This window comes from Dromiciops gliroides, chromosome 5, assembly GCF_019393635.1.
Source record: "Dromiciops gliroides isolate mDroGli1 chromosome 5, mDroGli1.pri, whole genome shotgun sequence".
Classification (NCBI taxonomy): domain Eukaryota; kingdom Metazoa; phylum Chordata; class Mammalia; order Microbiotheria; family Microbiotheriidae; genus Dromiciops; species Dromiciops gliroides.
This window is the reverse complement of record NC_057865.1, coordinates 234,478,563-234,494,286: the sequence shown is the minus strand read 5'-3', so window position 1 is coordinate 234,494,286 and position 15,724 is coordinate 234,478,563. Positions and strand designations below refer to the sequence as shown.

The following is a 15,724-nucleotide window of genomic DNA, read 5'->3' as shown; positions in this document are numbered from 1 at the left end:
AAATGGGAACATTTCAGTAAAAACACTTCTCTCGGTGATTAGGGTTATTTCATGTATATTAACTGGATACACAGGACAGAGAATTGATCATGGCTGGATGTTAAAGTGAAAGGCAGGCAATCCAGAGACATCTCTCACTCAGTCTTTTTTTGGGTAGATTATATAGCCCTAGAACTTATCCATGGAAAAAATACTATTTGAGACAGCTGCTAGTACAGTGGATAGAATGTTGGGTCTGGAGTCAGGAACCCCCAATTCAAGTTCGACTTCACATACTACCACGTAATACATGGCTACGTGATCCTCGGCAAGTCACCTCTATTTGCTTCATTTTCCATAACTGTAAAATGAGAATTGTAGCAGTAGCTACTCTGCAGGGCTGTTGGGGGGATAAAATAATATTTGTAAAAAGTGTTTAGCGGGGGCGGCTGGGTGGTGAAGTGGATAAAGCACCGGCCCTGGATTCAGGAGTACCTGAGTTCAAATCCGGCCTCAGACATTTGACACTTACTAGCTCTGTGACCCTGGGCAAGTCACTTAACCCCCATTGCCCTGCAAAAAAAAAAAAAAAGTGTTTAGCACAGAGTCTGCCTCATAATAGGTGTTATATGAATGCTTATTTCTTTCCCTCTACTTATTGCTATTATCAAATGATCTGTTTTTATAATCCTTACTAGTACTGAAGATAAGTTGCTTATTGATATTACTTGTGGACATTATTAATCATTGGTATTTTGATGATCCTATTTATTGATACCATTAAAATGTAATTGTTAATATATTACTCATTATTATAATTTATTTTGCTGTGATCATTGTGTATGTCTAACTTAAAAGGAAATGAAAGAGAATCTACTAAATCAAAATAAAAACTTCTGTATCCTATGGCAGGAATAAAATTAAGTTATAAGGACAAGCTTTAGGCTAGTGTCTAGCCCAGTCCTATTACCAAGAGGTGATCCTATTTATTCTTGGTAAAGGGGCGAGCAACAGTATTCTGGGCATGGGGTCCAGATAGGTTAGATGATTTTCTAGTTTTTCAGGAGATGGATTGTCACACTAGACACATACCAAATGTAAGTAAAAGGATATGGCAAAGCCTAATATAAATAACTTGGGGGGTGTATCATTTTGGGAAACTGACACTATTTTGCCCCTTCAGGAGTATGGATAATTGGAAGCTAACCGTATTTTCTTAATATCAGAAAAAGATTTCTATTTTAGGCTTTAAGTTTTTATAAGGCTGTTGTACAAAAGAGGGGTTAGATTTATTCTGTTTGGCTTCAGAGGACAGAACTAGGAACAGCACATGCTCCGAAGAGGCAAATTTCAGCTTGATGTCTGGAAAAGCTTCCTCACAAAGGGAGTTCTTTTGAAGTGGAATTAGCTATCTCAGGAACTAGGGAGTTTCTCCCTCACTGGTAGTCTTTGAGACATTGCTTGAATAGTTGGTGGGTATGTTATAGTAGAGGATTACTTTAGGGTACAGGTTAGACTAGATAGCTATTGAGTTCCCATCCAATTTTATATTTCTGTTTTCCTCTAATAGCTGAATTTTATGGTATTTGTACAATATGTCCTATCTTTCTTTTTTCTTTTTCTTTGCGGGGCAATGAAGGTTAAGTGACTTGCCCAGGGTCACACAGCTAGTAAGTGTCAAGTGTCTGAGGCTGGACTTGAACTCAAGTCCTCTTGAATCCAGGACTGGTACTTTTTCCACTGTGCTACCTAGCTGCCCCCAATATGTCCTATCTTAAAATCATAAGTTAGGTTCCTACTTATTTGAGCTGTAAAACTGGTAAGAATGGAAAAAAAAGTTTATATAATTTATTTTCAGAAACTCTAAGTGCTTTATATGTAATGTTAGGTAGAATCATAACTACCTGGTAAAGGATATGGAAGGAGGAGAATGATGATTGCATCAGTCACTTGAGAGGAACCAGATATAACTGAATGAAATTTCCAATAATTTTCACTTGATATTAGTACACTAATATAAATTAGTATAAATATGAATGATGGAAAAAATTATTTTCCCCCAAATCTGGCTACAAGGTAAACAAAATGTCTTTTTAGATCTAGACAAGGTGATAAACTCCGAGTCGAGGCTTGAGTTTCCCTGGTAACGAGTCAGTTTCTAGCAATCATTTCAGTGCTATTAACATTTACCTGTTTCCTAAATTTTATGGGGTTATATTCTTTTGAAGCAGCTAGGTGGTACAGTGAACATAGTGTTAGGAAGGTGAGTACAGCCAGCCTCTGACACTTATTAGCTGTGTAACCCTGGGCAAATTACTTAACTTCTATTTGCCTAAGTTTCTTCATCTGTAAAATGGGGATAATAATGGCACCTACCTCCCAGGGCTGTTGTGAGAACAAAATGAGAAAATATTTGCAGTGTGTTTTACAAACTTTATAGTGCTATATAAATGGTAGCTATTATCGCAGCTATTATTTTGAGGAATGTAAGAATTTAGTGGCATAAGGCACTGGCCTGGTTCTTTCTTGCCTTAAAACTCTCTCGCTTACCAGTAGTCATCTCCAGCCATGCACTTCTCATAAACTGGGCCATCCAGCTCTTTAGCATCTGGGAAAATAGTCTCATGGTGGATAATAATAGTTTTGATGATTTCATTCACGTGAGCCTGGCAAGACACCTGGTCCTGTATTTCTGGAACAGGCATCAGTGTTGGCCCAAAACAAATGGCCAGGTTATAGGGGTCCATCATGTTCTCATCGCTGTATTGTGAGAGGCTGGGGAAGGAAACACAAGGAATTATAAACAGAGGTTTGTTTTTTTTAAGTAGATAAATTCAATGATGTTTAAAAATACCCAGTTCTAAGAAATAAGGCCTAAACCCTTTGATGATCAATTATGAATTATGACCCTCTATTCTACCCCACAGAAGTTCAACTGAAAACAAAGATAGCTCTAACTTGTATTGAGTAGCAGCTGAAGGGGAATTGTATATTCAGCTTGCTTTATTAAGTAGCATTCTTGGAAGCCGGGGAAGAGAATTTATTATGATTCTCAGTACAATTGGAAACTAGGATAAAATGAACAGAGTTCCATCTGTAAGAGACAAAGTAAACAATCAACCATTAAATGTCAAGCAGATACATCTGGGAGGCACAGAGAGAAACCCTAACAAGGCTGCTGTGTTTAGGTCTCTAAAGTCTCTCCTCCCTCCCAGTTTTTTTTCCTCCAGATTTGTTTCTTTCTAGAAAGTGTTAAGAAACATTAGTGGGAAAAGACAGTTTCTTTCCTTGACACTTGAAAGGAAGGAAATGAACAACCCTTGGAATTTAAAATCAATGTAAGAGACTCCAAATATCTGCTTGCTTGGTTTCCAAAACTAAGAAATAGTTAGTCCCTCAACCTCCATCATCTCATATACATCAAAGGGGTACAACTATTTTCTTTCACCTCTGCAGCAGAATTTGTTTGTTTTTAAATAAATCCCATTCTCCCATCTCATCCATGGATCGTGAGCTGCGTGCTTTTGAGAGATCCCTAGTTGACTTGTTATAATTATAAAGTTCAGTCACATGAATATTCATTATCGTGTTAGTATAGCACCTCCTCTGGGTTATTTCCCCCACCCTGCACTTCAAATCGGTAGAGAGAGCAGCTGGTACCCTGTACTCAAGAACAACCCTTTGGGGGCTCACTTCTAACATTTTAGTTCATGAGCCCCCACCAATATGCTTCCTATAAACAATCAGCCAATAGATATAATTAGCTCTTAGCAAAGCCTTTTACTAAGATAGCATAGTGTAACAGAAGCTACAAAACATTCTACATAAATCAGGGACATACTCTCCCATAAACACAGCATTCATGGGAAGAGAAAGTTTAAACTTAAGAATACATATGTAGGATTTATTTTTTAAAAGCTTCTTATAACTCTTGGTGATATTGACCTGGAAATCCTTAGATTCCTCTCACAACTCCCCTTATCACAATGCAATATCTCTGCTAAGAAACTTGTTAAGCTGGGTTCTGAAGGTCTAATCCTCTCCATGGTGGTCGGCTAGCTTTCTTTTTTGCTAACAGGGTCCCATTCCTCAAAGGTGTTGCCTTCCTCAAGTGACTGCTCTGTAGCCATGTCTATTTAGCTTGTGTGTGTCTCTGCTCCCCCAACTGTAACTTGAGGTCTTTCAAACCAATGAACTCTCAACCTGCTGAGTGAGGTGTTAGCCTCTGGACAAACTGCTGCTAGATACCATGACTAATGAGATGAAGAGGAGAGAGAAATCCCTTCCTCCTCCCCTTTAGGGCTCTCCTCCATAAAGAACCTGAACCCCCTTGAATTTTCCTGGGCTTAGCTATTAAAAAGGACCCAGGGTTGTGTCTAATTTGTTTGCTGAGCCAATGGGTTTCCCTCTAATTCACTCAAGGGACCTGTTTATATCCCATAAAGTGACCAATAGGTGTTAATACCTTGTTAACACATTAACTTCTCATTACCTCTGTTATCACATCAACTGAACTGGGGTGGGGGTAGGGGTGAAGAAAAGGTATCCTCTCTTATACTACTATTCAAGTGGTGATTATAATTGGACTTATAAAGATTATAAGATTCCTGCTGTTACCTTCCCTCTTTCTTCATTCAAATTGAGCAGGAATCTACATTAGGAAAACTATCTTTCATTTTAGCAATGGTAGCGTCCTATACAATGTCTAATCTAAAGAGAACTTAAAAGTCCAGATGAAAGCACAGTGCCTGGCACAAAATAGGTTCTTAATAAATGCTTGTTGAATTGAACAGTATTGAATGATAAGATGACAAATGGGGAGGGGGGGGGCAATACACACTACCAAAATAAGATTGTATCAGAGTCCAAAATGACATGTCCTAATGTGTGTGTGTGTGTGTGTGTGTGTGTGTGTGTGTGTGTGTGTGTGAGAGAGAGAGAGAGAGAGAGAGAGAGAGAAAGTAGTCTAGTTGTTTTTCATCTTTCATTCTCAAAGAAGACCTATGACATCACAGAGGTGATGTCTTGAAATGGAGTCTAGTTAAGCACAATTTCCACATCTGTTATATAGCATCCCCAAGTTTACAGTCTCTAAAAAGTCTATAATATAGCTAGTCTATCATATAGTCTATAATATATTACTGGAAAGTCATGCTACTCAAAGGCGGCCAGATCTTTTCTTTTATCATCACCTATATTTTGGAAATGTCTTTGTTCCCGTTAGTGTCCACTGAAATCCTTTGACATCTCAAATGCTACCTCCTTGAAGCAGTCTTTGATTCCTTTAGTTGCAAATAATTTTTCTTTGATGGGTCTCTCATTGCACTTAATAATCATAACATTCCCAGTTGTACATCTTCTGATATATTTACCAAATTTTATTTTGTATTATAGTCAATATTGTATATATCTTAGCTTCTCTACCAGACTGCAAGCCTCTTGAAGCCAGATGCCATATATTATTATTTTTTTTTAATTTTTTTTTTGCGGGGCAATGAGGGTTAAGTGACTTGCCTAGGGTCACACAGCTAGTGTCAAGTGTCTGAGGATGGATTTGAACTCAGGTCCTCCTGAATCCAGGGCCGGTGCTTTGTCCACTGCGCCACCTAGCTGCCCCCTGCCATATATTATTTATCTTTCTTTCTCCCCAGTGCTTAGAACAGTGTTTTGCATGAAGAAAGTACTTAATAAGTGTTGAAATTGAATTGAAGATAAGAGAATCATCAGGGTTGTTGGTTTTTTTTTTAAGAGCTGGAAGGGAGCTAGGAGGTTCTCTAGTCTAAGCTTTTCATTTTGAAGCTGAGGCAAGAAAGAAGAAAGACTTGGGGTAAAACCTAGAGATATCTATCCTTCATTCTTTTTTTTTTTTTTTTTTTTTGTGGGGCAATGGGGGTTAAGTGACTTGCCCAGGGTCACACAGCTAGTAAATATCAAGTGTCTGAGGCTGGATTTTAACTCAGGTCCTCCTAAATCCAGGGCCAGTGCTCTATTCACTGCGCCACCTAGCTGCCTCCTCTATCCTTCATTCTTATCAGAAACACTTGAATCATGGAGGCATTTGACTAATCTTTCTGAGTTTTCAAATTACCACCTGTTTGAAAAGTGAGCTTTTGAAAAAATTTAAAAAACATTTATTACCAACTTATTCACAACAAACATTCCACAACATGCAAATACTGAAAAGGAATGTGGCATATGAAACTGAAATTTTGTGATGTACACTTTGGTCTTTAAAAGTACAGTAAGTTTTAATGTTGTTTTCCTATCATTCTTTAACAAATCAAATGAATAATTAGCAACTACCTCTCTTTGGGCTCTTTCCAAAAACCCCACACCCAAACATCACACAACAGAGGGCAGAGACAGGATGGCAGGGTGCTTTTGTGTTCAGACCCATTTCCTTCCAACTGCTGCCTTTTTACTAGGATATTTAGGGAAGGATTCAATTTGATTCCAAATTCTCTCTCTCTCTCTCTCTCTTTTTTTTTTTTTGGTGAGGCAATTGGGGTTAAGTAACTTGCCCAGGGTCACACAGCTAGTAAGTGTCAAGGGTCTGAGGCTGGATTTGAACTCAGGTCCTCCTGACTCTAGGGCCGGTGCTCTATCCACTGCGCCACCTAGCTGCCCCTCTCTCTTTTTTTTTGAAAGGCATATTAACAGATAAATTCATTTCTAGCAATAGAAAGTAAGCTCTCTGAGAGCAGGGATTGTTTCCTTCTTAGTATTTCCATCTCCCTTAGGCAGCATGGTACCCAGAACATAGCAGGCACTTAATAAATGCATCTTGTTGGTACAATGAATAGAGTGCTGGGCCTGAAGTCATCAAGACCTGAATTCAAATATGGCTCCAGACATTAACTCTGTTTGCCTCAGTTTCCTCATCTATCAAATGGGCTGGAGAAGAAAAGGCAAATCACTCCAGTACCTTTGCCAGGAAAACCCCCAAATGGGGTCACAAGAGTCAGTCACAATAACAAAAGCTTGATGACTGACTTGCTGGGCTAAGAGTGATAAACCTCCCTAGGTCAGAACATCTCTATCAATCAATGGATCATAGGCTAAGTGTGAATAGTCTTGAAAGCCATTTGATGAACTGAAATTCCACCAGACAAGGCATCTGTTCCAACTGCCTAGGAGATTTTGTTGCATCCTTTGGGTCCTGTATAGAATTGGTGAGTTAGTTGGAGCACTGTGCAATTCTAGCTGAAACACTTGGAAAGGAACTGCTGGGAGCAAGGTGGGGTGAGAGGGATACCTTGGCTAGGTGTCCTTCCCTCTTCCATCTCCCACTGAATGGAGGGGGGAACAGCTAGCTTCAAAGGTACTTAAGAACGATGTTAGATCTCTCATCCTCCCACTGGTAACCTGGCATCATGCCCCTATTACTGCAGAAGCTTCTATCTTCTCACTGGTATCTTAGAAGCATCCCAGATCAGCTGGCAATAATGTCAGGAACCAAGGAGAGAGAAAAAAAATCACTACATTTAAGGTGAACTTCTTGGTTCAGTGGAAGTCAGGAAGACCTGAGTTCAAACCCATCCTCAGGCGTTTACTATAGCTGTGTGACACTGGGCAGGTTGCTTAACCTCTGTCTGCCTCAGTTTCCTCATCTATAAAATGGGGATAATAATGAGGATCAAATGAGATATTTATAAAGCACTTAGTACAGTGTCTAACATGTGGTAGACACTATATAAATGTTAGCTTTTATTACTGAACATCCCGTAAAAGGAAGAAAAGAACTTTCAGTAACCAAGAGCTGTGAGATGCCCACTTTGCTCTGGACTCTGTATATACTTGAAAGAGGCATCGGACTTTGGTGGGTGAGTGCTTTATGCCAACTTCTCACTATAGCACCTTAAGAAACACCCTTTTCTAAAAGTTACTTTGACTGGATAACTAAATTGATTCTTTATTTTTTTTATTTTTTTGCAGGGCAATGAGGGTTAAGTGACTTGCCCAGGGTCATACAGCTAGTATGTGTCAAGTGTCTGAGTCTGAATTTGAACTCAGGTCCTCCTGAATCCAGGGCCTGTGCTTTATCCACTGCACTACCTAGCTGTCCCCTAACTAAATTGATTCTTAACCAATAATATTGGCTGGTGATGTGGTGGGGAAGACGAAAGCACATCAGTGAGAGCTTGAGACAGTGGCATCAGAAAATCATTCCTGACTCCTCAAGGGGCATCTCTAGAAGCCTGGAGGGGAAGATGCACTCGTCTCAGCTCTAGGGACCTAACTTATTTGAGAGAGTGGGCATTGAGAGAAAGATCTTCGAAGCTAACAAGGAATAAATACACTTGAGAAGAGAGATACCAGCTTTCACCAGTGCTCAAGGACTGGAGAAAGGGGTGGCAAGAAAATAGATGTGTGTTATAAAGTCAGAGAGTAAACATGGGACATGAATATAGCATAGGTTAGCTCAGTGCTTTTGGCAGGGAGGGTGTAATGGGGAGAGAAAAGGCTAGTGGGGATGCAAGCTGTCCTTCTGGATGGAGGGCAAATGCATTAAAGACCTAAGAGTAAATCAGGAAGACTCTGACGAGTTTCTTTACCCATAGTCTTCCATCATGTTGTGATATAGTGAATATACTTAAAGACGAAGCTACAATTGAGCCTAAAAATAATCGTTACCTAAATAGATCCTGACAGGCATTTCTGTTTGAACCTTTGGGAACAGAGTGGGTACTGCAGTTTTAGCCACATAGTTTTCTGCCTTTATTCAAACCCAACTGAATTTATTTAAACAAATATTATTGCATGCCAGCAACCTCCTATCTATGTTGACACCTTTGTGCTGATGCTCTGGACTCATCTGAAGGCTTCACATGAGGCTGGTAAATTTTCAGAAGGGGCCATGCCTACAATTGGCCTGGCATTTCTTTTTTTTGAGAGCTCAAAGCAATCCACAAAGTTCCCCTTCCTCCTCTTCAGGGAAGTGGGAGAAAAGAGAATATCCTAATTTTAGAAATGGACAATCTCCACTGGACAAAGGAAAAGGCATTTCCTCAAACTGACTCAGTAAATCATTGGTGAACTCTTCCCCCCCTCACATCCATTGTATTTCTTTAGCTCCAACAGCTTATTTGAAATGCTGATAGGAGGATGTGGGGTGGGAGTAGAGAAGGGGGAAAGAGCTTATCTAAGACCTGGCCAGGATGCTTTTAAAGTGCTGGATATGCACCAGGAAATAAGAAAACTAGCTGTTCTGTCTTTACAAAACCGAAAAAAAAAATAGACTAAATAGAAAAAAAAAGTTCTTTTGAAAATCAAAACTACATTTTTATATTTCTATTGCATTATTAATGAAAAATATCTTATAAATGCATTCAAACCTTTACAGTATCTCATTCCACTGAACTTATAGAATTTCTCATTTAATTCAGAACTTAACACTCATCTCTCTATTTCTCCCCGCCTCCATGGCATTAAGATTATAGTAACTTTCCACATCAGAGAGGTGCCTAGCTTATTCTGACTTAAAAAAAAAAAAAAGCCCTCATAAAATAGTTAACGTTAGCTTAGTTTGGTGATTTCCTTTAAAAAAGTGTGGCAATTTGGGTATTTGAGGTTGTTGTCATTCATTTGTTCAGTCATATCTGACTTTTTGTGACTCTGGTAGACCATAGCATGGTGTACATGCTTCCATGCTCCATTATCTCCCTCAGTCTGGGGTAGTGCTTTCAGTTTAATAGTGACCTTGATTTGCTAGGAAGAAAGATACTTTGTCGGTACTCAATCATTGTTCCCGGCTTCCGCTGTGCCAATTGAAATATACTTGCCTATGATGAGGAGAACCAAAATGTCAGTTTCACAGAGGGCCTGAGAACCAAGACAGAATTCAGAAGTAGTGCATAAATGGTTCAATACGGTATTTCCACAGCAGCCTCAGAGATACTTACTGGTTGAGGAAAGCAAAAAGGTACCTCATCACGATAAGGACCGATCTGGGCAAGGTGAGGAGGAGTTTACGGATGTGAAGAGCCCTCTCATAGAGATTATCTATTCCTACAAAGAGAAGACAGCAAAGTCGTTAAGATCCTTCTCCCTCAATAAGCAACTTAGAAGAATGCTTGTATGCTCTATGATGGAGATGCTCATATTTGTTGACTTTCTATGGCTCTCAGGCCAGATCCTTAAACTTTCCCCATGGGCACGAAACCCATGTTTAAGTGAAATAGCATGAGGGTGACTACCATTTGCAAGGATGTCCCCTCTAATCTACCACCTGATTTCCTTTCATTTTGCATTTCAACAGTTCTTGCCTCAAACAAGATTCTTCTCATTTATTTAATGTAAAAATAGTTTTAAACTTGTTGACATTTCTTAATTCTTAACAGTTTTCCCCTTCCTTTTATGGGCGACAGGGGGGAGGGAAGGATCTCTCCTTTGCTATGTTTGACTTGTTCCCTGGACTTCCTGGTGCTTGGCATTTCCAAGTATTGTTTTCTTCTCTACTGAAGCACACTTTTTCTGAAGCTCCCCAGCCCAGCAGTGTTCCTGAATAACATTACTCTTGGGGATAATAGAGTTAACAATGATATTAATACCACTTTCTCCTAATCAAAGTTCTACTGTGATGCCTTATTTTGCTTTCTTGGTAACACCGGGTCCTCCAGGTTTCAGCAAATAGAGCGCAGGCTCTCTGGTAGATCCTACCAAGCTTGGAAGATTTCGATGTCGGGGAACAAATCTGAGTTTGGCAAGGTTGGTCACCGTAAGACAGGCACCAGGTGATAAGGTGTTTTTTCTTTTACCATTTAAAAAAAATCCATAAATACTCTCTAAGACTTGGAGAATGTCAGCAGCAAGAATGCCCACAATTTTTTTTTTTTTGGCAGGGTAATGAGGGTTAAGTGACTTGCCCAGGGTCACACAGCTAGTTAAGTGTCAAGTGTCTGAGGCTGGATTTGAACTCAGGTCCTCCGGAATTCAAGGCCAGTGTTTTATCCACTGTGCCACCTAGCTGCCCCCCCACAAATTTTTTTAAATGGCCCTTGTGAAGGAGTGAAGTAATAATGCTCCCCCCTTTTAAAAATTTATTTATTTGGCGGGGCAATTGGGGTTAAGTGACTTGCCCAGGGTCACACAGCTAGTAAGTGTTAAGTGTCTGAGGCCGGATTTGAACTCAGGTCCTTCTGAATCCAAGGCCGGTCCTCCATCCACTGCTCCACCAAGATACCCTCCCCCCTTTTATTTTGCATAGCACTTTGCATCCTGCCTCAGGAATTATGGCCTCTCTAATGGTTACTACCTGTGGGAACTCAGGCAAATCACTTAACCAGTTTTCCTTTCTATGTAACAAAAAGGTTTGACTAAATGGCCTCTAAGGTCACTTTCTGCTCTGGGTTGAAAATCCCATGTCTATTATATTTTTATTTATTTATTTACTTTTTTGTTTTTGTTCTATTATTTTTTTAAGTGAGGCAATTGGGGTTAAGTGACTTGCCCAGGGTCACACAGTTAGTAAGTGTCAAGTGCCTGAGGCTGGATTTGAACTCAGGTCCTCCTGAATCCAGGGCCAGTGCTTTATCCACTGTGCCACCTGGCTGCCCCCAAATCCATATGTTTTTGTAGAGTCACGTAACAACCTGGTGGGACAGGAATGCCAGGTGTTATGAGCTATATTTTAGAGATGAGGAAATCAAGGCTTTGAGATCCTAACTGTTTTGTTCAAATCACAGGTTGATTAAGTGGTGGAGCTAGGAGTTAGAATTTAGGTCTTCTGATTCCCAGTCCAGGATTCTTTCTGCTCCATCTCTTTGTTTCTCTACCCAGCTTTTTGAGAGAGTTGATGAGTGTGCAAATGAGAGCCTCATTCTGTGAAACAGGAAAATGCTGGAATGATTTCTCCCCTAAAGAGTTTCAATAGTCTTTAATCGTCATATTTAATAATGAGAAAACAAATGACAAATGTAGCAGAATAGATGAGAAAGCCTTCCCATTTCCAGCACCAGTTCAATTAAAAGCTAATTCAGTCCATATGGTCAGGTGACAATCTACAAACTAAAAATAAAATGTGTGAACAACTACATTTAATCAACTCATTTTTCTCAGCTCCTTCATTGTGATAGAATAACCATTTACACTGAGAGGGTTAAAAGTTATCTAGGGCTGCTGTCCACTTATTAAGAAACCACTGGCATGATCAGACAGTTGCTTCTCTGCACAGCTGGGAAGGATTTTAATTGGTGATGGAAAAGCAGAGGAAATACATGGATATAGAATCCCCAGATGTCCTTTACCAGGATGCAAATGAGTCCAAAACAATATAAATAATTACCCATCACATGGTCAGGCCTTTCAGAAAAAAGCAATTTCTACTCCCACCAGTGGCTGTGCTATAGTTTGAACTGGAGCTGTCATCTCTTAAGACTACTGAATTCTAAAAAGCTCAACTAGAATGGAGCTAGAACAGAAATGACATGCTATTCATATTCCCAAAGCACTTTACCATTCAGAAAAGTACCCTCTATGTTAGCTCAGAAAATGATAATACTATCATTTAAACACTGTGGAAACTGATATATTTGTGGTCATATGTATCTGATTTGTAAAGTGCTTCAGAATGAATCAACCCTCATGGGCGTTGTAACAGAGATGGGTTAGTATTGTATTTATTGAATACAGTGCTGCTTTTTAACACGTTTTCTAGACACTGGTCTCGTTGGAGATAAATAAATGGCTTTCCTTTCAGAGGGGGGTGAATTCTTTCAAGTCTCTAGGACCTAAATGACAGATTGCTCTTCTGGTTCACTAAAGTATACTCAGTGATCTAGAAAAATTAACTCACATTCCCAATATAAGAAGTTTATTTTCTGGTCACCATGAGAACTAACTGCATTACATCAGTGTCTCCCATGTGCCTTAGTTAAGAGTGGGATAGATATTTCTAGCCTCATTTAGCAGAGGAGAAGTTGAAGGGTGTGTGTGAAAAAAAAATATGTGTGCATATACACAGATATCTGTATGTATACACATATATACAATATGTATATATGTGGGCATATACACATAATACACATACACACATTTATATATGCATATTATATAGATGTATATGTGTATATATACATATATAAATACAAATATATAAATCTCAGATTTAGAGATTGAAGGAATCTTACAGCCCATCTGATTCAATTCTATTCATTCTGAGAGAGGAGAAACTGAGGCCCAGCGAGATTCCAAAAGATCAGAAAGGTGGGAAGGGACAGAGATCTTCTGACTTCAAATCCATTTCATTTTCTATTGTAACTTATAGATGAAGTGACTTGGCTTTGGAGAACCACTGAGAACTTAACAAGAATGACAAATGTTATGTGCTTAAGTTTTAGTAGATTAGGTATTAAATGATATGAAATATTTTACACAATCTTACTTTACAATTTTCCCTCTCAAGTTGCCAATGATTTTTTTAAATTGCCAAATGCAATGGCTTTTGGGGGCAGATAGGTGGCGCAGTGGATAAAACCCTGGCCCTGGATTCAGGAGGACCTGAGTTCAAATCCAGCCTTAAACACTTGACCCTTACTGCTGTGTGACCCTGGGCAAGTCACTTAACCCTCATTGCCCCGTAAAACCAACCAAACAAACAAACAAATGCAATGGCTTTTTCTTGACCTTCCTCCTTCTTGACCTCTGGGCAGCATTTGACATTTGACATTGTGCTCTTTGACCTCTTCTTGTATATTGCCTCCTCTCTAGGTTTTTGTGGCTGTTTGTTCTCATTCGTTCTCTCCCTCTCTCCCTTTCCCTCTCCCTCTATCTCAGTTCTTCTCTTACCTCTACCTCTCTGACTACTCCTCATTTTTTTGGTTGGATCTTCATTCATGTCATGCCCAAAAGGGGATCCCACTCAAGGCTCTGTCCTGGCCATTTTCTGCTTTTCTCTAAATACTCTCTCATTTGGTGATTTCATCAGTTCCCATGGGTTCAATTTCATCATTGTACAGAGGGTTCCCAGATCTATTTATCCAACTGTAGTCTCTCTTCTGAGTTCTAGTCCCAAATCACCAGCTTCCTACTGCATATCCTTTAAGTGTCTCAAAATGAATGCCTCCGATGCATTATATTTCCCCAGACCCACCTCAAATCGCCTTTCTCCCAAACTCCCCTTTTACTACTGAAGGCATCCCTATCTTCCCAGTGACCCAGATTTACAACTTCAGCATCATCCTTGATTACTCTTTCTCACACTAACCATGCAACCAATCAGTTGCCTAACCTCGTTATTTCTTTTTCCACAACAGCTCTTGTACATGTTCCTGTCTTTCCATTCCCTTAGCTACTACTCTAGCACAGGTGCTTGATGATTGTTGTTTGTCATTAAAGTAGTTTCAGTCACGTCTGGTTCTTTGCGACCCCATTTGCGGTTTTACTAGAGTGGTGTGCCATTTCCTTCTTTGGATCATTTTACAGATATGGAAACCAAGGCAAACAGGGTTAAGTGACTTGCCCAGGGTCACATAGCTAGTCTGAAGTCAGATTTGAACTCGAGTTTTCTTGACTCCAGGCCCAGTGCTCTATCCACCGGGCCACCTAATTGCAATAGACTTAACTGGACTCCCTGTCTCAATGTCCCCATTCCATTCTCCACACTTCTACCAAAGCACAGGTCTGACTGACCTTATCACCTCCCTAGTTGACAAACTCCCTATTGCCTCCATGATAAAATTTAACCTCCTCTATCTGGTATTTAAAGTTCTTCACAACTAGCCTCATTTGATCTTTCCAGTCTTTTTCAGCTATATTGACCCACTTCTGGTCCTGTGATGGGATTCTCCATCTTTCATTTCTGTGCCTCAGCATTAGATGTTCCCTATGTCTCCCTTCTCACCTCTGCCTCTTAGTATCTCTGGCATCCTTTAAAACCCAGCTTAAACACAACCTCTTCTAAGATGTCTTTCTTAGCCTCTCTAGCTACCAGGGTCTTCTTTTCTAAGCCCATTTTCCATCTCCTCTGTATTTATCTTGTATATACTGATTTGTACATTTTGGCCTCTCCCTTTAGAATATAAGTTCCCTGAGAGCAAAGACTAATTTTTCCCTTTTTCTCTGTATCCCTACCACTTATTGTCGAGCAAACATTTAATAAATGCTTGCTGAGTGAACTTATATTTAGTATTTTATGATGAGTGCTATCTTTGAATATTTAGTTACACTGAATAAAACTTTAACAGTATTTTTATATCATCTCTAATTAGGGTGTTTGTCACACAGTGTGAAATAATTACATATTTTGAAGTTTGATGGTAAACATGAGTCATCTTATACATGTTATGACTCATTCTTAAAAGCAAAAATTGCTATTTATCGACATTTGTTCTCCTGTCAACAAGGCAAACCTATGTTGTCTTTAGTGTTTTTGTTTCAAACGGAATCATTCCAAGGAAGAATCTGAAATAAATTACCTGCAGATGACCTTTCCATTGATAGCAGTTTGCTTAGGAAAAGCCTCTAGATCTGTTCTTAATAGCACAGTGACAGCCATATAAGCTAGGATGAATGCATCATAAAAAAACACCCACTTAGTGAGGATATGAGAAAAGTGGTACAAGTTAGGAATACTATTTTCTAAGCTACCAACCTAACTGGGGGATGATGGGTAATTGTGTTCGAAAGGGTTGGTAGTCAGCAGTCTATCTTAGGTTCCATGGTTTTAAAAAGAATCACCATCATCTTTATTATCATCAATCACATGCCATTTCATTGTTGTGAAATACTAACTTGGCAGCTAGGTGGT

At 39.4% G+C, this 15,724-nt stretch overlaps 1 protein-coding gene across 2 annotated transcripts in view; it reads right to left on the bottom strand.

Moving 5' to 3' along the window:
• Nucleotides 1-15,724, bottom strand: part of SRGAP1 (SLIT-ROBO Rho GTPase activating protein 1) — a 357,119-nt gene that overhangs the window by 25,859 nt on the left and 315,536 nt on the right. For both annotated transcript variants that reach the window (XM_043967043.1, XM_043967042.1), the window contains exons 16-17: nucleotides 9,882-9,987; nucleotides 2,530-2,754 (exon numbers count right to left, since the gene is read on the bottom strand). In XM_043967043.1, coding sequence (XP_043822978.1) covers nucleotides 2,530-2,754; nucleotides 9,882-9,987 — 331 coding nt within the window. The remainder of the gene's footprint in view (nucleotides 1-2,529; nucleotides 2,755-9,881; nucleotides 9,988-15,724) is intronic.